The sequence below is a fragment of the Diceros bicornis genome, chromosome 22, assembly GCF_020826845.1.
Source record: "Diceros bicornis minor isolate mBicDic1 chromosome 22, mDicBic1.mat.cur, whole genome shotgun sequence".
NCBI lineage: Eukaryota > Metazoa > Chordata > Mammalia > Perissodactyla > Rhinocerotidae > Diceros > Diceros bicornis.
Window position 1 is genome coordinate 37,190,939 of NC_080761.1, and position 25,257 is coordinate 37,216,195.

Below are 25,257 nucleotides of genomic sequence, written 5' to 3' on the forward strand. Positions count from 1 at the left end.
CAACAGATGATTGATAAAGAAAATATGGTATATACATACAGTGGAACACTATTTAGCCTTTTTTTTAAAAAAGGAAATTTTGCAATATGCAACAACATGGATGAACCTTGGGGACATTATGCTAAGTGAAATAAACCAGTCACAGAAGGACAAATGCTGCACGATTCCACCTATACAAAGTATCTAAAATAGTCAATATCATAGGATCAGAGTGGAATGATGGTTGCTAGGGGCCGGGGTGAAGGGGAAACAGGGAGTTACTAATCAACAGGCATAAAGTTTCAGTTAAGCAAGATGAACAAGCTCTAGAGATCTGCTGTACGACACTGTAACTACAGTCACTTAAAAACTTCTTAAGAGGGTAGATTTCATGTTAAGTGTTCTTACCAAAACAAAATAATTTTTTTTTAAAAAAAAAAAGCAAGGGAAAAGTTTTAGGTAGAGCATAGTCAATTGAATCAAACAAATACTCAAGAATATGGAAGCATAAATAGAATGGAAAGGAACTACTGGATTTGGATCATAAAAAGTCATAAATTTAGTGAGAATCTTTTCAAGTGGGCACAGAAGCCCAGTTGCAGAAGTCTGGAAGGAATTTGATAGTCTTTCATGTCATGTTATGAAAAACAAGAGAGAGACAGGACACTTGGTTGAAGGGGGTTGTCTGAATGAGGGACAAAAGATGCATTTTTTTAAAAGTAAGTTGCCAGGAAGGAGTTAATAGAATAATGGATATATACAAAGAGGCCCAGGAAGAGTAAGTGACAGAGAAAATTTTCAATGGAGATAGAAAGGTTGGTGGCTTCAGAAAGTAGGAACGCCATGGAAAGGCAAGTGGGAAAAATATTTATACAATGTGAATACAGACGACTAAGATATAAAGTGTTACCAGGGGAAAAGCAATCTCTAATGATACATTTGTACTCTTTCTCATATCACTATTAAAAACTATGTAACAAAACTTCATTCCACATTTCCTTTGATGCCAAAAGGCTTAGAACAAAATTGACTACCTAAAAACTACAATTCTATTCCACCATGAGACTTGAAATTACGTTTCTTTTGCCTCTTTTATGTAATCCCTAATATTCTATTCTTATGCCTCTTATCTTGATCAGTAATGTTGTCTATGTCACCTTAAGTCTTTAAAGGAGTTCAGTGCTCAACACATTTCTATTTGGGTCCACATCAAATGATACTTCCTGCAGGAAGCCTTCTTGATCAACCCAGCTGGAAGAGAAAGCAGGATGAAAAAGCCTTCACTTTTAACAAGCACCTGCTCTCGCCAGGTATGCCCTCTCATCTGATGCTTACAACTGGCGTGGATATAACTGTGCTGAGTTCCAGAGAAGTTGGCTGATTTGCTCATGCTCCTCATGGCCCTCATGATCATTGTAAAACATGGAGCCTGGATCAAAGGAAAAATTTAATTCTAAAGTTCATGTTCTTTCCACTGCACCATGCTCCCTACAACGGTTAGAAACAGTACTTCACAACTTTGAACTCGCAGGACGCTTGAGTTGTAGCACTAAGTAATATTTAGTCTTCGTCATATACATAAAATATTGTATGTATTTATGGACAGAAAAGTTTGGGGAGAACAAAGTTCATGTGTAATTCACTCTTTTAAAAATCTTCCGCGGCATCCAGCTTAGTGCCATGTACACAACAAATGCTCATTAAATATCTGTGGCTGAAAAATCCACCTATAAACAGCTCTTCCTGGGCTGTTTATTGTTCTTGGTGTGGACTGGCGTATATTCCCAGCTCCCCCAGGGCAAATGACTGTCTCTACTCATTTAAAGCTGACTCAACCCACATCCTGTTTCCTGTAACGTAATATTTAATTCTGAACTCAGCAACCAGTGGGCACTCAACTAATATTATTTGTTGCTTAACAGGGTGGGTAATTGGGGAGATATCGAAAAATCTCCTTCTTTCATGACCTTATAAGATATTCCTAAATTGTCTTTTTTTTCCCCCAAAATTAATATTATAAGTAACCAGGCTGGAACCATTGTAGAGGCTAGGCATGGTCCAACTGCTATGTAAATCAACTTTTGAGGAGTGGGTTGTACACAAGTACCCATAATGTAGCCTGTAAAATTAAGTAGCTGAGGGCTATGTGCCATTCTGGCTTTTTAAGAGTAATTTGTGAAGAAAACACATTCCTTATTCTCTCCTCCTGTACTCTGAATTCTACCCTAAATTTGAACATTTAAGAACTTTACTGAATGTGATGTCTTCAAAACAGTTAGAGGATAAAGAAGAAAAATGTTACTGAAACAAAACCTGTTAGGAAAAAAATCCTTTGACTTTTGCACTGACTCGCATGGACCTCATTCTCAAACCACTTAAAAGCTCTACCTATGATGTCAGGTTTTACCACAGTTAACCAATCCTTTTAGTGTCTTTCTGTTTATACTTTTATGAACAGAAAGTCTGTTTATCATCTGTTGCAAATTGTCTAGTATCAAAGTTTAAAATTACTTCTAAGTATCATGAAATAGTGCATTTTCCCCCATAAAAAACATCTTGATTCTGGTGAATACAATAAATGAGGATGTGAGAATGAGTGGGTATGAACTTATTAATTGAGGAGTGAAAGAGCTATAATAAAAAAAATCACAGTAAATTTTCTCTTTTCTTCAACTTTGAACACTATATTCTAAGATAAAACATGCTCTATGAAGTCTTTCAGGGCCTAGGCAAATGTATCTGCCTTCATATGAAAATAGCAAAGAGAAATGTTGTATTATTTCTGTAACTATTACTGAGTATTGTTTGTCCCAAATTTCAAGTTTTGAAAAAAATTATGTGAGAAGTCAAGCAAATATGGGTCCTAGTGATCCCAACAGATGATAACTACAAGTACAGATGCTGAACTAGTTTTGTTGACAATTATTTGGTTGGTTTTCATTAGTTTAATGACAACCTTCTGTTGGCTTCAATCTCAGCATCTATAAAACACGGCTGAGGAGAGATCAACCTCAAAATTTTTAGGATTTAAAGAATTTCTTAAATGAGAAATTAGAAATTAGAATGAGCATATCACCATAGTTAATAGATACTATTATGGGTCAAAGAAGAAATCAAAAGAGAAATTAAAAAATACCTTGAGACAAATGAAAATGGAAAACATACCAAAATTTATGGGATGCAGCAAAAGCAGTGTTAAGAGGGAAGTTCACAGCAATAAGTGCCTACCTCAAGAAACAAGAAAAGTCTCAAATAAATAACCTAATTTTTTTTTTTTTGGGGTGAGGAAGATTAGCCCTGAGCTAATATCTGTTGCCAATTCTCCTTTTTTTGCTGAGGAAGATTGGCCCTGGGCTAAAATCTGTGCCCATCTTCCTCTACTTTATATATGGGACACCACCACAGCATGGCTTGATAAGCGATGCATAGGTTTGCGCTGGGATCCGAACCTGCGAACTCCAGGCCGCTGAAGCAGAGTGCGTGAACTTAACCACTATACCACTGGGCCAGCCCCTAAGCAACCTAATTTTACACCTCAAACTAGAAAAAGAAGAACAACAAAGGCCAAAGCTAGTAAAAGGGAGAAAATAAAGATTAGAGCAGAAATAAATGAAATAGACACTAAAAAGACAATAGAAAAGATCACTGAAACTAAGAGCTTTTTCTTTGAAAAGATAAACAAAATTGACAAATCTTTAGCTAGACTTACTAAGAAAAAAGAGAGAGGACTCAAATAAATAAAATCAGAAATGAAAAAGGAGATCTTACAACTAATATCACAGAAACACAAAGGATCATAAGAGACAACTATGAACAATTATATGCTAACCAATTGAACAACCTAGAAGAAATGGATAAATTCCTAGAAACATGCAACTTACCAAACTGAATCATGATGAAATAGAAAATCTGAACAGATCAATTACTACTAAGGAGATTGAATCAGTAATCAAAAACCTCTCAACAAAGAAAAGTCTACGATCAGATGGCTTCACAGGTGAATTCTACCAAACATTTAAAGAAGAAACATTAATACCAATCCTTCTCAAACTCTTCCATAAAATAGAAGAGGAGGGAACTCTTCCAAACTCATTTCATGAGGCCAGCATTACCCTGATAGCAAAATCAGACAAGGATACCTCAAGAAAACAAAATTACAGGCCATATCCCTGATGAACATAGATGCACAAATCTTCAGCAAAATATTAGCAAACTGAATTCAGCAATACATTAAAATGATCATACACCATGATCAACCAGGATTCATTACAGGGATGCAAAGATGGTTCAAGACCTGCGAATCAATCAATGTGACACAATACATTAACAAAATGAAGGATAAAAATTATACGATCATGTCAATAGATGCAGAAAAAGCATTTGATAAAATTCAACATTCATTTATGATAAAAACTCTCAACAAGGCAGGTATAGAGGGAATGTACCTCAACATAACAAAAGCCATATCACAAGCCCACAGCTAACATCATACTCAATGATGAAAAGCTGAGAGCTTTTCCTTTAAGATAAGGAACAAGACAAGGATACCCACTCTCATCACTTTTATTCAACATAGTATTGGAAGTCCTAGGCAGAGCAATTAGGCAAGAAAAAGAAATAAAAGGCATCAAAATTGGAAAGGAAGAAGTAAAACTGTCACTGTATGCAGATGACATAATATTACATATAGAAAACTCTAAAGACTCCATCAGAAAACTATTAGAACTAGTCAATGAATTCAGTAAAGTTGCAGGATACAAAATCAATACGCAAAAATCTGTCACGTTTCTCCACACTAATAATGAACTGTGACAAAGAGAAATTAAGAAAACAATCACATTTTCAATTACATCAAAGAGAATAAAATACCTAGAAATAAATTTAACCAAGGAGTGAAAGACCTGTATTCCAAAAACTACAAGACATTAATGAAAGAAATTGAAGACTTGTACAAATAAATGGAAAGATATTCCATGTTCATGGACTGGAAGAATTAATACTGCTAAAATGTCCACACTATCCAAAGCAATATACAGATTCAATGCAGTCTCTATCAAAATTCCAATGGCATTTTTCACAGAAATAGAACAAACAGACCTAAAATTTGTATGGAAACATAAAAGACTCCAAATAGCCAAACCAATCCTGAGAGGGAAGTACAAATCTGGAGGCATCATGCTTCTTGATTTCAAACTATATTACAAAGCTATAGTAATTAAAACAGTATGGTATTGGCAGAAAAAGAGACATATAAATCAATGTAACGGGATAGAGATCCCAGAAATAAACCCATGCATATGCGGTCAATTAATTTATAATAAAGAAGCCAAGAACACACAGTGGGGAAAGGACAGTCTCTTCAACAAATGGTGTTGGGAAAATTGGACAGCCAAAGAACCCCTATCTTACACCATACACAAAAATTAACTCAAAATGAATTAAAGATTTGAACGTAAGACCTGAAACCATAAAATTCCTAGAGGAAAACATAGGTGGCAAGCTTCTTGACATTAGGTCTTGGCAATGATTTTTTGAATCTGACACCAAAAGCAAAAGCAACAAAAGCAAAAATAAACAAGTGGGAATACACGAAACTAAAAAGCTTCTGCACAACAAAGGAAAGCATCAACAGAATGAAAATGCAACCTACTGAATAAGAGAAAATATTTTCAAATCATATATCTGATAAGGGGCTAATATCCAAAATATATAAAGAATTCATATAACTCATTAGCAAAAAAACCAACAATCCGATTAAAAAATGGGCAGAAGATCTGAATGGACATTTTTCCAAAGAAGACATACAGATGGCCAACAGGCACATGAAAAGGTGCTCAACATCATTAATTATTATGGAAATGCAAATCAAAACCACAATGAGATATCACCTCACCTGTTACAATGGCTATTATCAAAAAGACAAGAAATAAGTGTTGGCGAGAATGTGGAGAAAAAGGAACTCACGTGCACTGTTGGTGGGAATGTAAAATTGGGGCAGCCACTATGAAAAACAGTATGGAGGTTCCTCAAAAAAAATTGAAAATAGAACTACCATATTATCAAGCAATTCCACTTCTGGGTATTTATTCGAAGAAAACAAAAACACTAACTTGAAAAGATATGTGCACCTCCATGTTCACTGCAGCATTATTTACAATAGCAAAGATAAGGAAACAACCTAAGTGTCCATCAATAGATGAATGGACAAAGAAGATGTGGTATATATATACAATGGAATATTATTCAATCAAAAAAGAATGAAATCTTGCCATTTGTGACAACATGGATGGACCTTGAGGGCATTATGCTAAGTGAAATAAGTCAGACAGAGAAAGACAAATAGTATTTGGTCTCTCTTACATGTAGAATCTAAATATATATACACATATATATATATACACACACATATATATATACACACATATATATATATAATAAAATAATTTTTAAAAGAAAGTGTATTGTCATAGTTAATAGATATTCCTTGTCTAATTTCCTCAATTATTCCTCAATTATTTATTGAGTTCCATCTTTGTTCCAGAGAGGATATAAGATGGCTTATTTTACATTCACCCAACATATGATCCTAATGGTTCCCAGAGGTTTTATCAGACTACATGCAAAAGTCAACCTACAAAATAGCAACAGCATCCTATGAAATTTGCAAAAAAGAAAAGTAGGATTTTAAGTCAATGTCATTCCAGGTAAGAAAGCTCTGGTTAATGATACGTAGAATACTTCATAAGTTTTCATCAAAGAATTTGCAAAAACTCTCCGAGCATTCAATGTTTCTTTGTTATATTTCCAGCCATAAGGGAGAGCTCCCCACAAAACTACAGCCTTCTTGAACTCCAAAATGAGGCATCAGCTTCTAAATGACTTAGACGCAAAATCCAGCCTCTAGATTGCCTTATTGTCCTTGGATACTAACCATTCCAGCATTAGGCAAGTGACTGAGATTGGGAAATCTAGGAGATCATAGCCCAGGGAATGTAAAGACAAAATAATAGAGTAGTTAAAGCTAATTTCAAAAGATTACAATCCAATCACATATTTCCTAAAAGTGGTTGTAGAGTTTTTAATTATTGGAAATAGGTCTGAGTCTAAGTCTCTAAATTAATGGTTTACCCTCCTTTGGTCCACAACAGTTGTTTGCTATAGTTGAGGGAGGATTCTTGTAGTTCTATTGCTTAGAAGGGATTCATTTAATATTCAAAAAGAAGTAACTGAATATAAACATACAACTGCTGATTCCATCATAAACAAGGGATGTGTGCATGGTAAAAAGATGCACATATTTTTCTTGTGTTTCCTTCTAGTGCTTCTTGACCGAAATAACAATGTCACGTCCTTGGGTACCATCAGACTTTTAGAGCACCTTAGCCCTGAAGAGATTGTGGTGCCCATCCCACCAGGTAACAAAGAATAAAAACAGAATATTAAATCACAAATAGTATAAAACTATTTAAATGCTTTTTAAAATAACAAAAAACTATTTAAATCTTTTTAAAAATAACAGACATCATATTCCCTCCTCCCCAAAGTGTGTTGCTTTTGTTTCCTCGTGCTTAATTTGCTGACTAAGTACTAATCCCAATCAAGAAACGCAAATTAACAACTAAAGACCTATCTGTAAACATCCACACTACACTTTGAAGAGCTTTAAGGTGACCCTTCAGAAGTTCTTCTGAAGGAGCAAGGAGGTGGTCTCCATATCAGACAGTCATGTCTGAGGCTGGAGAAGAGCAGAGCTAGAGGGGGTACTCAGTTTGTGTAGATACACTTGCATCTGTACTTATGGGAGGATTGGATGGGATTCCGCCTTCATGTCAACTGTGGGGAACAGATTTCAAAGACTGCTACCTTCAAAAGGGCTTGAATTTTTGCCATCTCTTCCCAAGTTGTTAGGAAATAAAGACAGGAGTACATGGTAGCAATGTCCATGGGTTGCACATCTCCCAGTGAAAAACTACCAGCGATAAGAAAGTGTTGGCACTCAAGGTGATCTCTTTCAAAAGTTTAGCTTCTCTTTGTTATAACAATACAAACAGCAAAGTGATTTGATTGTTTTATTGTTTATGATAGTAAATTGATTTTTCCCATAAATGCATTGTGCCTTCTTCTGAATCTGAACTTTGGAGATTTCACACTTCCGCCAAAGTCAGAATACAGAGATGAAAAGAGCCTCCCAAAGGTAAATTAGGCTCTGTAATACCAAACATGCCTATACTTATTAAAAGAGCTTTTAATCATAAGTGTAATTTATCCCAACTGACTATGGAACAAAACGTTAATAAGTTCTCATTTTTCACATTTCAAATTAGAAACTATTCTATATTCCTAGTGACTTGATTTATTTCAAGGTATTACAGAGCAAACTCTTACTTTCACCAAACAGAATTCCTCAAGAATCTCTATGATTAAGTCCATGATATAATGATACACAAAACATGCAAAAATGATGAAATCCTTCTAAATCATCAAAGAAAATTCTATTTCATTTAATTTTGGTATTATATATGTTTTATTATATTCTAACTCTAAAAAACTGGTAATTGATGTACAATTTACATATATACAATATTCAACTAATTTTAATATGCATTTATCTACAACATCCCAGTTTTAAGACATAGTTCTCAAAAAGGTTAGATTTCCAAGGAAAATTTTTGAAAACAGAAAAAAATTAGAGGTGTTCTACTTTGATTGCTTCTGTTTGCATATTATATACAAACAGATAAATTGAGATGCTACATTGAATGTAGCAAAAGAAAAATTTAACCAAGCTTCTTGACAGATTTGAAAAATCGAATTCTGACATTACATAACTACTGAAAGATTATTCAGCTCAAGTAGAGAACATTTTTAAGTGAGCACAATTCTTTCTGTACATGTTCAGAAATGCATTTCAAACAATAACAGCTTTATTAATTTCAAATCAAGCTGTTATTCAAATGCAAAGGACATATCCTTTGTTTAGTCTGACTTACAATACTTATCAACTTTTTCTAGTAAAGGTCCCCCCACCCCCACCCCCACATCACACCATTCTTTGTAAAATGAGTGAGGAAGCTCACAAAAAATGTTTGGATACCATTCACTTTTGGCTATCATGCTACATGGAGAAAAAATTAGTCAACTAAAGAGAAGAAATTTTGTAAAGTTAAAGACATTATAAGCTAACGAAATTTTCTCAACTTCAGAAAATTTCTGACAAAATTTATTATATTCTTAATAGTTTTGTCTTTTTGATTCTAATCTCCCATCTGCACAAAAAATAAAATAATACATTTAACTGAAAATTACATTCAAAATTGTTCAGTTTTTTTAATGTTTTGTTATCAATTTATAGTAATATTAAATGATTTTGATGAGACCAAAGAAAAATCAACTTATACACATTTTTAAATCTATATTTAATTAGAACTTATTTTTGAAGTATATACTACTTTTATCAAACAATATGATTTTGTACAATACAGAATAAATTAATATGTAGTTGGAAAAAGATAATTTTTCTAAGATGAAACTAAAGAACAAAACAACAGGCAAGACTCATAAAAAATACATTGTTTTGATTGCATTTTTACTTGCATATTAACTTGCTGTATCTTTCAAACATTTTAAAACAAGATTGGTCCCGTATATTTTCTTGTAGTTTAGGAGTTCTTCAGGTATTTCTACCTCACATTAGCAAAGCATAACGACAGGGAAGATCAAACAATTAAGAACCTAAAGCTAAGTCTACCTGAGGAAATTTTTATTATTACATCTTATAAATATTTTGGTTTATTTTCAATGAAAAGACAGATGAGATTATTCTGGGAAGTGGAAGGCATATGTGGTTAGTTTGGATTGTTTTGTTTTGTTCTGTTTTTGTTATTCTTAGAGCACTTTTTATACCAAAGTCACAGATACAATTAAAATTTTTATGAATATGAAATACTAGAAATTCTTCTTCACACTAGTTTTATCTCATGAGAAAAGACACTACTGAATCAACATCAAAATTCTACATGTTCAGATTTAGGAGCAACAAAACCATGAAGACAGCCAAGTTACAAAAGCCCATTTTCAGATCTGGAACAACTTCTGAAAATAAAGAGGGTAGTTGGCATACGTTATACTAAAGGAAAAGTCCTACTTTCATTATTTCCTGATTCTGGGAATCCAATAAAAACCTTATGGAATAAAAACTCGTTTGCAAAAATCCTTCACTGAAAACGTAACCAACCACCACCACAAGCCCCTTTTAAAGTAATGAGACTTGATAAACTATAATAAGAGTATGGAAATTTTTACTTTCTCTTGTGCATTTTAAAAGAAAGAGTAAAAGGTTTTTTGGCTTTTCAGACAATAATGACTTTTAGCACCTAACAGAGACACAACTCAAATACATGCATATTCATGTTCAAAAAAACACCAACAAAAATTAAAATGTTGGTGATTAGGTACATACTCATGACGCCAATATAGAAGTATTTGCCACTGTGAACGGCCTAAACAGAATCACATCTTGTCCCGATCATACCTGCCTGCCAGAACAAAATAGGCAGCTGACCAATTATGGGGTGTTTATCTATACAGTGGTACCTTTGTTCTCCAACAATGTCAGATTGCGAATGTCCCAGAACACATATTTACCTGGAGGATTCTTGGCAGGATCGTTGTGGCTTGGACTTCCTGATTGTCCAGAATCTGTAAAGAAATCACAGAAAATGTTTTCTCTTTAATTTGTTTTGAAAGAATTTCATAATCCTCAGAAGGACTTAAAAAAATTTTTTTTAAGGTACAACAATGAAGTTCAGTGTTTAAATAAAGTATACTTTCCCAAACCTTTCAGCAGCAACATTTTATTTATCAAATTAGGTGAATGTCTGTACGTATTTCTATGTCAAAAGGAAAAAGTATAGATCTATAAGACTCTTGGGGTAGAGGAAGGCTTTTTTGAAACAAAAGGTCTGGCTACAAAGCCACTGAAGGTGGTTCGAAGGTTGGGCCTGACAGTAGCAATATCAAATAAAGCAGATACATTCCCTAAAAATGCAATCTCAGTGTAATTAAACATGCTTTAAAAAATCTGAAAATGTTTTTATTTAATGAGTAAAATACACAGAAATGAGAGTCCATTTTTACAGGATTTCATGTGCATGCACACATATCCACTCCAATAATCCCCCAACCTATTGGATCCAGGCCCAGATTTGTCTGCCTCCCATAATAGCAATCGATTTGCAAACACCAAGAAAAGCATAAATTACTAGGTAGAAACCAACATGGCTTTGTGGAGAGCAAATTGTTGGATCAATTTAATTTCCCTCTGTGATAGACGGAAAGACTCTGCAGATAAGGAGGAAGGGATCAATGCAGCGTATCTGAACTTCCTATCCCACATTATTCCTTGCAGATGCCACAGAAAGGATGTGGAGACTATACTACTGTTAGGCAACATGCCTTTCCTAACTAATCTGACAGTGTTGTGTTTTCCTTACTCGTCTTTCCTGCATGTCCCCTCTGCATTTATCTGTGTCATTTGCCCCATATTATTATACACTTACATGCAGGTTGCTTTGTAATCTTCTTTTATTGGTTCTAGTATTTAAGCTTTGTCTCCCCAACTAAATTGCATGCTCCTAAGCAGAGGCAGAGATTCTGCCTACTTCTTTTGTGTCTTCCTCAGTGTGCCGGTCATAGCAGTGAAAGCGCTAGGCTTTCAGCAAATGCCGGCGGACTGGAGGACTCAGATTCAGCAGCCTTCTCTACTTGCTAAGAAAAGGCCATTTTGAACTTGATAGTGAATTTCAACAAAATTTGATGGGTAGCCATAGACACGTCTCTTCTCGGAAACCTTGCCATTGTACCTAAGACAGGGATCCAGCCTTATTTAAGCAGAAAATCTTATGCTGGTTTTTTCAGCAGGGTTACTCTGCTCTTCAATGTAAGTGATTCACATGCTACAATTACTGCTTCTACTATTAAATCTAAGGACATTCTGTTAGTTTCTTTCTGTATAAAACCTGGTTATTTATTTCTGCCCTTTGCCCCATGCCTGCTAACTAGACTCAATGCTAAGATCAGAATTTTCCCCTTCATCCCATTTCCTTAATCGTCTTTTTCTTTTTTCCCTAGAACAGTTTTCATGAAATCTTAGCAAATGCATTTTGTGTTTCCCATATCATCCCCCAATTTATTTCTGATTTCCCAAAATGGAGGTAAAGAAACTGGTAAGGACTACTCTTACAGTCTGAATTCTGGCTAGAGTCTCCTGCAGACAGTCAAAGAGTTGGGTACTGTCTAAAATGCTTGTCTCTCATCTTCCACGAATTCTCTTACTTTTTCTGGAATTGCGGCAAGACTCAGTGACTTATAACTTAGGAGATCAATCTTTCTCTTTCTACATTCCTATAAAAGATGGTACAATCTTGGCCACTTTCCAGGCATGGAGTATGATAGTAATATAAAAATGATAAATTACATTATTTTTCTACAGCCTCAGCTATTTCTGCCTTGAGTTCCTCTGATAAATGTCCCTCAGTATTGATACTACATTCCAGTTTAATTTCTCAAGTGACTCTAACATTTTGAGGAGTTCCTACTTAAAAATAACACGCCCACTGACCAGAGCCTCCTCATGTTTGATTTTTCTCTCTAAAGCTACTCCACATTTATGGAGTTCTAGACATGCACACTCAAGGTGGCTAATGCCACCTTCGTGATGACACAACATGAAGCAGGGTAAGGCTGTCATCAGGGGACAGGAGTTTATACTCTATATGAGCCTTAGCATGTCTAATTAAAGCAACTTCAAAATGGCATCACAAAACTCTTTCCCAACATCTAGTTGCTAAAATTTGGGTCTAGTAGAGTAAAGAATGAAAGTCTCTTCCATTCGTAAGAAAGTATTCACTTAGAACAATGGCACCCTCTGTTACCACAACATCCTACCTGGGAAACCTTATTCTTTTCTGCTGCAAATTACCTTTTCCCCCCATTTCCAACAACTGCAGACCAATTTCTTCAATTGAAAATATATATATATAATTACTAAAAAACCCCACAAGTATTTGAGGGAAAGCCAAAGTAGATCCTAAATTTGAGTCACACACTTGCTTCTAATAAGAATCTCACTTTCTAGAATGATCTGGAATCCACTGGCACACAATGGCAGATTTTCCTTCATACTCTAAAATCTGTGCCCTCTCATGAAGTAAAGTAGCATGTACTGGATCCCAAAAGCATAGAAGAGGGCCCTCTCAGGGAGCAAGCAAGAGAACATTTACTTTTTAGACTGTGAATTCTAACACTATAATCTACTCTTAACTCTTATGTCACCTTATATCGGTCACTTAATTCCAACCGCTGGAAAAGGAAGTAACTAGGGAGTCGCAGCTGGCAAAGAAACCAAAAATGAACTGTTATTGTGGTTAACTTCAGAGAAGGAATTATTCAGACCACATCTAAAACCCTTCCAATTCACCACCTAGGTCAAATTACTCTATACCCAAAGGTTTTACTTAAACACTTTCATCATTTGCTCAAGTCCTGTGGGGGTTGGTGTGTGTGTGTGTGTGTGTGTGTGTGTGTGTGTGTGTGTGTGTGTGTGTACTTAATATGCTATAGTGAATCCTGGCTCTGTCTCTCACTAGTAGTGTGATCTTGTGCAAAATTACTTAACTTTTAGAGCCTTGGGGTCTTGGTCTTTAAAACTGTAATACTATCTACATCATAGAATTGTTGCAAAGATTTTATTATATAAATCATCAAGCGCTGGTCAGACACATCCTACACAATCAATAAGTGACAGACACTGCTAAACATAGAGGCCACATTCAAAAAATGATTAATATTTTTAATGGACTAACTCTCAGGGAGAAAAGGGATGTGATTAAAAATTCTGTCCACCCCAATGCAAGCATCTAAAATTCTGTGGTGAATCAACTGAACATGGACAAGTGTGTGCCCTCCTGAGAATTCCTATGTTAATCTTTAAATCATTAGTCCCACTATCCCCAAAAGGGAGGAAGGCACTACTGCTGTTGTGAGGTTCTCAGGAGCTGTCATGCTCAAAAGGCAGTAGATACCAGCCATTTGATGAAAATTACCTTCCAAAAGACTAAAGTCTTTGAGGAACAAGGCTGGTTAAGAATGGGGATTGTGAGTTGCCCAGCGTGCTGGGTCTTGAAAAGAATCTCAAAAAAAAAAAATCTAGAAAGAAGATTTTGAGGCAGTAGAGAAAAAAAGAGGAGAATGGGTCTTAAAGGCAGCAGACCCAGACCAGTCCTCCATCATTCCCTCTGCATTTCATTTTCTCTTCCTTGATCTCAATCTATATCTTCTATATTTCTTTGTTTGTCTCTTTCTGACTTGACTGGACATAATGCAGTACTGAAACACATTTTGTATTACATACTTATAAAAAATCTTATATTCCCCATTCTTTATGTTTTAAAAGTGTGAATTAAACATATTATATTTCTTCTAGGAAAAGAAGAGTTAACAAAGCTATTTCTAAATTACTACTTTTTTAACTCAATCAATTCCTCCTCCCTCAGGTTAAAGATTCTCCAGGAATAAGAAAAGGTTCACATCCCAACAGGACCTCTACCAACTTTTCTCTAATCCTTTCCTCTACCCCTTTTTAAAGAGCAGCCAATCTTTTATGGCTCTTCTAATACCTAAACTTTACCTAAGGAGTGAGCAGGTTTCCCTAATGACCCCATTTTATGGAAGATCCTGGGATACTTATGTGATCTAAATGGCTTATCCAAAGTTACATGGCCACTATTAAAACGTATGTTCTTTACATGGGCCACCCAATCAGACAAACTGCCTCCTGAGCGGACATGAGGCAATCTTAAAATCATGCAAAGCCAAATGATCTTTCAGTAGATTAAATGTTTTCTGGGAACTTTACCTTCCCCTAACTTCCTTCCTCCTTCCCACCATTTACCAATACATTCAAAACCTTTTTCAGAAATCTAAAAACCCTTTAGCTAGTCCTTCTACCTAAATTGGAAATAATTACTACCATTGAAGTCTATACCCAGATTGATCCTTTAAAAAGGGGCCAACTCTAAATCAAATTTAGCCTTTCAGTTCCACATGTGTCACCTATGCCCCTCTTTTGTACATGGTATCCCTCTTTTTTCTCCCTCAAGTCCTCCATGTTGAGGTCATTCCTCTTAGATTCTGAACTCATGAGGGCAGGGACGCTGCCCTATCTAGCCTTATAGCCCTAATCTCTGGTACAGTGCCTGACATATTTGGCTGGGTAAGGCCAATGAACAGAAAACAATTGGTCTAGAAACTACAGAAGCGCACCAAGAAGAAAGACGAGTTTCTCTGTGCAGAAACATACAATAGAAGTCAAATAGACAAACCTTTGTGACAAGGAAAGGGGATAGATGCCCAATTCCCAGGGCTGGGTCTCCCCAGTTCTGCTTCCCTTACTTTCTTGAAGGAATATTTGGAAATGGGAGAGGGTAGATAAGAGGAACCATTTTGAGTCAGAAATTAATTTTTGGCTCTCTCCGACAAAGGGAAGAGATGTTTGGTGGGGATCCAGGCAGCAGGCCCCAAGTTTGCAAGCAGGAGGCCAAGAAGCTTTTAATGACCTTTATATATAAGCTATCTTTCTACTCCAAGATGAAACATTCCAGGAATTCATTTTATTCTCTGACACCATGACTTGCATATCAACAGGAAAACCAAATTTGAGAGGCATGATTTTAATTCATAGTCATTTTGGTGCAAAGAAGGGATTGAACAAGGTAACTTGTCAGGTCCCTTCTGGCTCTAAAATTCTATGACACTATAACAATATAGCTTTTATATAGAGGGATATCAGAAGAGTAAATGAAACCCACACTGTAACCTGTTAACCTACAGATAGCCTCTTGCTAGAACTAAAATTAGTCATCATGTGATAAAGGGCCCCTTTGTCATATTTCTTTGCTTTAAGCAGGTAAAGAAATAGCCCATTGTCAACTAAAGAATACCACGAGATTTTTTTTAAAGGCTTAGAATAGTCCCCTTCTTTCTCTCCTAAACATTAATTACCAATATACTACAATAGTACATTTTTACAAATTAAATATATAGCATGGCAGAAAGAATCACTTAAGATAGAGAAAAATCGAGATGCAAGCAACAAACAAAAACTTGAGGAAGGGGATACAAATGCCTGCATTTGAGAATAGGAACACAAAAAGGCAAGACAAAAATATTCACCTTTTTAAAGGGGAGGGGTTGAGAAAATGATTCTTCTCCTCGGGCAAACTCTCTCCTTCCTCACTTCCCTCGGCCGAAGGTCTCCATACACTGCCTCTCTCTTGGCAGTTTCCTTTGGACAATGACTGATTTCCCCGGAATTTATAGAGTTAGCTTTATGCAATCACTATTCCAATTACATAATTTACCGTATTTTTCTCTAGCACAGTTAAAACACTATACAGCTTCAGTTTTAATGGAGGACTGCTTTATCCATTGGGGTGACACAAAACTATAGTTTTACAATATTTTCTTTTTCCTCTATTAAATGTTTATTAGAATAACACAAAGAAAGGACATGGGAAAACTAAGTGCTCTCCTTATCTCTCAAGCAGGTAAACGTGTAGGAAAATGCTTGCTCGTGTTCTCTCTCTCTCTCTGCTTCTGTCTCTCTGTTTCTGTCTACTTCTTCTCAATAGGATATTACATTATATGGCATCCACTTCACTGCAAAACTTGGTTAACCAGCTATCCTTGGGAGGTGTTAACTCCGTCACTTTGTTAACGGAGTCCCTGAAATATTTTTGTTGAGTCTGTATCCCTCCCCATAAACCCAGTTCTGAGCAGGAAAAGAAATTAAACCTCTCTGAATACTTCTGCAGAGCCAAAATAATATTTGGGAGACATAGCTTCCTACATATTTTTAATTAAGTCTTTTAATCTGTGTTATTTCTCATCTGAGGGCCTATACCTTCGGAGCTCCCTTTCTATTGGTTAACATTGATTTTAAGATACATTTTTAATATAGCAAAACTCGTAGTTTTAAAAGAGGTTGCTATGTTGAGGCTCCTTCCAGATGAAGTAACTTAATTAAGCAAAGAAAAATATAGAACAAGAGAGTAGATATGAAATATATCCTCTATTTCTTATCCCCATATATTCCACTAGTTCTATTATTTAACTTTCTTTTAAAGAGCCCTTTTTTTTGCTTAACAGGAGAATTAGGTTCAAAGCATCATATCTCAAGGATTAAAATAAGGATTTGTTTGGGCTTGAGACCAAATTTGTCCACAAGGAATTAGCCAAAAACATAGGCCGCCGAAATTTAAGAAAAAAAAATCACATACCCATATGAGAGCAAATCAAACCCATCCATGCCAGGGAACTATCAATCAGCACAGATACAAACAGTCCTGCACAAAAAGTGTTAAACTTGCCAACATCTCTGACCAGAGGTTTGCAAGGCTTCATTAACCAGCACTAAAACCTCTACTAATGAAAGCAGGGATAACTGTATGTGACCTTCCTGGACTAAGATTAGGTTCAATGACTCTACTGATGCAGGGATTGAGTGAACGAAAGGTCACAACCAGGATCATCTACACTTCTTGCTTTCGATGCCTTTAGCCTATAGAACACAAAGACACCAAACCGGTCACTGTCAAGATTGCTAACTTTCTCCAGTGTGTTTTCAATTAAATAAATAAAATGTGGTAATTAAATCAAGATTGCATAATATGTTTTTGATTTGTAATCTCATTTAAATTAATTAACTGACTCAATCCTTGTTTAGTTTTTAAACTGGCCTAGTTAGGGAAAGAGTCCCTGGGAGCAAATCCAGTTTTCTATCTTTAAAAACAAGGCAAAGCAATCTGGCATACTTGAAAAAAAAAATTTAAATGCACCAGCAAAATATAAATACAGAGGCAAGGGTGTTAGGGTTGAGGAAGGAGGAGTTTTATGGCATGATTTTGACTAAAAAAATAGTTCTCGCACTGGAGAGAAATAAACCAAAACATTATTTATTCAAAACATTTCTTTTCCAATTTTATGAAGATTGCATGTTTGTTGGAAGCAAAACATTTCCAGCTGTATTTTAAGTTTCTGAAGAGAGTTGTAAGATTTATAATCTTTCATAAATGCTGCCCATATCTTATAATATTAGATGAACATGCCACTGCGTCCTTTAAAGAACAACTTGCCAATGTGCCTTGCCACATGAAAACAATGAAGTCCTTTCCAAAACCTGGTCAGATCCAGTAAGAAAGGATGAGAAGAATGTTCTGTCTTTCCCATCTGGGAGACATTGTAGATTTCAGCTATTCTATGTAACACACTTTTTTTTTTTTTTTGGAAAACAAGAAACCTGCATTTTATATAGCAAGGTATGTAGTGCACAGAGAATGCTGGTGAAATATGAATCTGGAAATGAAAACCAGAATGTCATCGGACTCAAGAACATAATTATGGAGGCAAATTGAAAAATCAATGCAAAATTTCAACATAAACCAAATGCAATGTTTATGGTCCTATTAGTCTTAAATTTTCTCTTAAAAGGAAAGCATGGAAAAATAAATGCTCTTTTACCTCTAAAGTCCTGAGCAGCACTCATTACACTGCCTGGCACAGTGACTTACTTATCTGCTTTATTTTGTCCCGGGATCTTCATACATTATTTTAAATCGTACACATACCACATTCCTGTGTACACAGGGTCCTTTTGTGCTATGTCGTTTCTTGTATTTCCCTCAAACTTAATATTTAATATTGTATATCTAGATTAAAACCAGACACAAGACTTCCCAATATTTCATTGGCAATCTTTCTTCTCAGGAAGCAGGACTTGCTTTCTCCAAGCACTCCGGAGAGTCAGAACTCCTGGGTTCCATTCAGTAACTGCCAACCACTTGTACTCTGACCCTGAGCAAACCACTTCATGCCTGAATCAGTTTTCATCTTGCCCTATCACTTACAACTGGATAAGAAAAAGGTAAGAGTTTTTAGCCTTAGTCATTTCCAACAGATTAGAAGTAAGAGGGGGAAAAAAATGTCATACAACAGTGAAAATATGCACAAGTATTTGCGGAGAAAGGCTAAGATGTTTTTTAAAAATATGCTCTACAGTTTAATTTCCCACCCCACCTCCTCGCAAAAAACCCCACCTAGTTAGTCCTCCTCCGTTTTCACTCTATACTTCCTCTTGAAAACGCTAACAACACAGGTAATTTAAGGACAGGATTAGTGTCCAACTCTCTGGCTGATTGCAAAATTCACACGGTCAAGATACATGTTAGTCTTATTCACTGCCTAGCGCAGTTCCTGGCATATAGTAGATGCTCAATCAACATCTGTTGAGTAAATAACCACTATTTTACAGTGAACAAAGACTTGATGGCTGATATCACTTAAAACACTTTTCATCTTTCTCAAATTACAATAAATTGTCAATAATGCCAATCATAATTTCTATTTATTTGGTTATTATCTACATATATTTTCCTTTTTAAGTGTCTGCAACCTCTCTACAAATATAAATTTAGCAATTGATTCAGTCAATGACCAAAAAGTCATATTCTTATTTTTCCAGTGCTCATTTTATCATAAGGCATGTGTTCCTAAAAAGAAAGTTTTTACTTGAGTAGATTTCTCCATTATGTTGGGTTTACAAAGATACTTTGCCAAATCACTAAAATGTTTATGTTTAAATCATTATATGAGCTTAGAGACAAGAAACTGAATGGATTTTTTATATACCCTATTAGTTATATATGATTCATAACTAGCCCTTGCTTTATTATTAAATCATGGCTCAAGTCTACGATGATATATCCATATAAAAAAATGTATACATTTAATCAAAGGTACATAATAATTAGCAGAGTAATAGAGTAAGACAAAGATAATATACTTTCTACCAAAGTACAATAGATTTGTATGTCAGACATTCATTACTGCTTTTGTTTATTAAAAAAACTTTATCATAATATTGGAGGAAAAAAAAATCAGAGAAGTCACTTGATAAAACAGGAAGCTTGCTGATGTGGCAGATAACGGTATTAAATGTCCTAACAGTTCCTTGATAAGTGATTCAAAGAACTTCTGTCCCCACGTTTTCATGGCAAAAGCTAATTTACCAGGAATAAAACTACATGAATAATACATAATGTGAACTAACATTTTTGAAAAAGGATAAAATGAGGAAACAAATGAGATAGTAACTTCCTCCTGCAAATTAAAACTGTGCATGAGAGGAACATAACTCAATTTTATTGATAAAATAAAAACAAAAAAAAATGGACAACATGATTTTTCTTTTTCTTTTTAAGAGAAGATCATGATTATCCTAATAAGTATGTTTGAAAGAACTCTGAAAAGTTTACAACCCAACAGAAATATGAGTACTTGTTATAATTTTATGGGGCAATATTCTTTCCAATGGTCATTTTAAGAAGAAAGTTAAAAATACAGGTAATTTTCACCAGGAATAATAAAGAACCTATTATAGAAGCCTACCATGGAATCCACTGTTCATTACCATGGTTATTTGAGAAATGGGAACAAAACGATGCAAGGCATGGCCACTTGCTATCCATTTTAAAGAAGGGAATCGAGAGTATAAGGGGAAAGAGCTATGTACCATGTGCTCCAAATTCTTTCCATTTTGTCATTTTACTCCGTTTATCTTTAATAGAGATTCAAATGGACTCCTTATGATTCAAAAATCTCTAAGTTAAATCTAAAGTGTATGAAAAAGAACAAGTTTCTGCATAATGCCCCATCCATATGTCTTAACTCTGAATGGTATCAAACCTATGTAATTTTATACATCAAATGCCTTCCAGATGCGACAAAATTTTAACACAGACCAACGTCAAGTTTTTTACCACAGACTCATCTCCCATGCTCATAAAGATTATTTTCACTGTACATAACATTACACATGGCTAATGTTCCATTTTCCAAATTGATTTTTATGCTGCCATTTCAAAATAGACATTGCCTTCCAATCAAAAAACAAACTATGCTGCATACCCAACCTCCAAAAAAGTCACAAAAGAACCAAGAAACCACATCATTATTTCCAAGATGTAGACAGTGCTTGATTACAAGGGCAGTTGACTTTTCCTTGTCCATTTTTGGTCCCTCCAAAAGATGGAAAAGGGTAGGGAGAGGTTATCTATAATTCTTTGTCAGAGCTAACTGCCATTGGAACAATTGAGCCTGTCACCTGTTGTTTTTGGTTTTAAAGACTGGTTCTATTCAGCGAAGATCAAAGTCTTCCTGATATTTAAAGTATGTTAAAATTTGAAAATTAACCAACGAGATCATTTATGGAGAATTTTCATGAGCCTCTAACAATAACGCTATGATGAAAAGACATAAACTAAATTTTCTGGTAGGATAAAAAAATTAGTAATTTGATGCCAGTAAGAAAAGTTGGTATGATAAACTTAATCCCTCCCACAAAATTAATGCTTTGAACCTACCTCTATTCCATCCCCCCAACCCACTCCCCAAATCAGAATTGCCACGTAGTGGGAATTTGTCCTCAGAGCCATCCCTCACTCTGTTGCTGCAAACTACATTTTTTTCCAGCTCTGTAACAATTGGATTCAGGCTAAGTCCTGAATCAATGGAAGGCACTGGTGGGGGTTCGGGAATTTGGAGAATGGGAAGAAAGGAGAAAAGAGGTGTTTCTTCCCTTCTCTCTGCTTTGACAGGTGTCTCCAAGTGATGGCTAGGTCTCCTTTGTGGTTCTAGCTTCCACTGGATGGGTCCCTCTCTCTGTGGTCCCCATCCCCTCAAGCAGCTCTGGCTCAAGGACTGGTAACACCATCTTCTCCCTTCTCCCTTCCAGCCTGAGTTGTGGTAGTGGGTTCCTGCTGATGCTAATGTCTGGGCTGCCTCACTGCCCATTTGGCTTTTTACCTACCTGTTCTAACACCATTGTAACTGATCCCCCCTACCAAATTCTTTCTATTGGATTCTGGTAGGAGGTCTATTTTTCTGGATCCTGGTAGATATATGTGCTTTTAGAAGTTTGACATATTCATCACTCTAAAATAAATGTCAGGTAATAGAGTTAACAGTACTAGACAGATATAATACCATTTAGAATATTAATAAATTTCAAGTATTTTTTATGATTTTCATTTAAAAAACTGTGAGAAAGCACTGCCACCACTCAATACTAAGTATAAAATACTGTATCCCAAAGTCTTTTATAATGCATATACTGATACATAACGATAATCAAGGTTAAAAAAACAAAGATGAATTACTTTGATTTTCAGTGCCAAGCTCTAAAGACAGCTCTTCCAGGAGATCCTCTGATAATCCCACCCAGCCACTCAGGTTTACTATTTCTTCTTTTTTACCATCTTGCAGTTAGTCTTTCTATCTAACTTTTAACAAGTTACACGATACTTGGGTTTTTTCTTGTGTATATTATTTTCCTACAAACATGACTGGATCAATTACGACTCTATTTTTATAGAACACTATACATTTATTTATATCTAATGACACAAACAACTTGGCATTGCTTATCCGTTGTCTAAACAGCTAACAGTATTGTGGAGATAATCAAAAGGTTGTCTTAAATATACACCAATATACATCAACATAGGAACAATACATATCTGAAAAGAGAAATAATCTCAACATTACTCTGTTTTCTATAGGAAATAGTTCACAAGATCTCACTGGATATCCGGCATTTTCACATAGGAAAAGTCATAAAATAAGAATAGACAAAAGTATTTTCTTCTATCAGAACTGCATAATCTATGATGCTTTACTAGAACACTCCACAAATAGGAGACAGAAAAAATATTTATATTTGCAAGTATAGGGAAATACATGAACTCACAATATCCAAACTTTACAATCACAAATGCAAACAGTACGGATACACTTGATGTTTTACAGTGTGATAGATAACAGCCCCACTAGAGGGAAGTGACATCATGGAAAACATAAAGCATCAATTCACATGTTGCCAACCTTCTCTGTTGAAACTTTAACAGGATGACACTGGTGCTTGGTGGGTGCACCCAGCTGTCAGCCCTGTACTGTAATACCATGTCCCTGTGTTTCCTCTCAATCATTGTGAACTCTCCCATCCCCCAAAGTTTTATTTTCATGTCTTTCTAAACAGTATTGTCCTAGTCTGTGATAGTTACCACCAAATATCATATGGAGATTGTACTAACTGAAAATCATGTTTATTCAATGTTTTTAAATTTCAGCCTAAAATCTATTTTAGTCAATCTATGTCACAAGATAAAATTGGTAAAGTTAATTCAATAAATATTAATTGAAAAAGAAAATGGGTTATAGTCTAAATAGACATAAAATGATCAAGAAGTTAAGTCTAGCAATAATTTCCACAGTTTGCATTTCCCCACTCCTCCTTTTTATTTTCAATGAGAAAATTATAGTGTGATGGATAAGCCAAGAGACAACCTCCATAATATGACAGTAGACTTATTGCACAGACATTAAAAATCATAGGAATAATGCTGAGACCACAAGATAGAAACAGTCTCTGAGTTTCTTTGGTAATGTAGGTGAAGGGCATGAAGCCTAATGCCAGATAGAAAGTGAATCTAAATTTTAACCAGATTTTTTACTACACATATATCATTCTAAACTTAAAACTTTATTATAAGTTGCAGTTCAAAAAAAAGACAATAAGAAATTACTCCCAGTTCTTCCAATGTACTCTATATGTGGATTCTGTGATTTAAGAACCATCACATAGGAATACATAACTCAGAGCCAAGCTAAAAGAAATGAAACTGAACTGTTTACATTATACTAAACAGATAACTGAAATTATGACAGATGTAATTGGTCCAGAAATGGGTTTAAAGAGGCACCCTTCTAGAAATGGGCTGATAGAGCAGAGAAGAACTAATCTCCACCTTCTAACAACGTATTTGAAGATTTGGTTAGAATCCAATAAACACAAAATCTCCATCCACTTACAAATGTCACAGCAGATATAACAGAACAAAATAACATTGAAATAGTCTACAAGCAAATGATTTTTTTAATACTGGAGGTGGGCCATACCACCTCAACCCCGCTTCCTGTGTCTCTGTCTCTCTCTTGGTCACTCACTCATGGAAAGATTAAATCTCTTAGTGTGACACCCCCTAGGTTTCTCCACAATGTGCTATGCCTGAGCTGGAAGGAAATCTTAAGTCTTGGCATGTTGGCTGAGAATGCCAATGCAGGCACCACAGAGTGCTAATTGTGGTGTCTCTCTGCCCAAGAATTGGACTGAAACCATTAACTTACTTTATAAGATCATTCAACTCCTGGAAGAGGTAAAGGACTTTTGGTACAACTGCCCTAAGTAGAATTGAAACCAGCTAACAAAGACAGCAAGGTTTGATGGTACAGCTTCCATCACCAATCTGCAAAGCTCTGTCACCCGCCTGAGAGGAGCACACCCTTCTCCCTCCTGTCACACTGTTTAAGAAATGAAACAAAGAGCAACAGCTATTAAAAAAAAAATAATGCTTGTCATTTTACATCTTGTTTACAAAATATTTGATTTTTTAGCAAACTCTATAGCTAAGGCATACTCTAATGAAGTAAAGATGGGATAAAAATCCAGCTAATTTTGCAAGGACATGAAACAGAGAAATAATCTCAAAGAAAATGATAATTTCTGTTTTTCGCTTAAAAATACAAACCATAAATGAGAAGACTTTTATTGTGCTGCTGTGCCATTCTCATTTATTTAGGTTTGTTTACCCGATGGCAATATTAGTGACTGCAATTAAGTCAGGGTTCCAGACCCAACTTGAATACAAAAGTTAGGTTACCCCAATCTGGATCCCAAGCCAAAGCTTCCTTCTCACATTAGGCTCCCATTCAAAGGGACTCATGCGTTTTTAAAGTGACAACACTGCTCAGCTTTCTTTTTAGTGAGCAGAAATCTTTTGTGGTATTATAGATGTGTATGTTACACCATGAAAACCAAAATACAATAGACAACACAAAAGAGGAAAAAAGAGCCCAGGAATCCAGTGAGGGCACAGGAAAGAAAAAAGAGGGGGCAATTAAGAAAGTGATTTTTAAACTCTCCTTTGAAAATGTAAATTAATAATAAAATAATAAACAAAAGTTCTCTATTAATATCATCCAGCAATTACCAAAACTGGAATAAATGTGCTGATATAATCTAATCAACTGGTAGAGAACGGCACTCATCTCCCCCGTCCATTGGCCCTGCTAAAAGTGCTCCTCTAAGATGGATGTTCTCTTCCTCTG

At 35.4% G+C, this 25,257-nt stretch overlaps 1 protein-coding gene across 2 annotated transcripts in view; it reads right to left on the reverse strand.

Moving 5' to 3' along the window:
* Window positions 1–25,257, reverse strand: part of NFIB (nuclear factor I B) — a 221,759-nt gene that overhangs the window by 84,711 nt on the left and 111,791 nt on the right. For both annotated transcript variants that reach the window (XM_058565805.1, XM_058565804.1), the window contains exon 3: window positions 10,624–10,677. In XM_058565805.1, coding sequence (XP_058421788.1) covers window positions 10,624–10,677 — 54 coding nt within the window. The remainder of the gene's footprint in view (window positions 1–10,623; window positions 10,678–25,257) is intronic.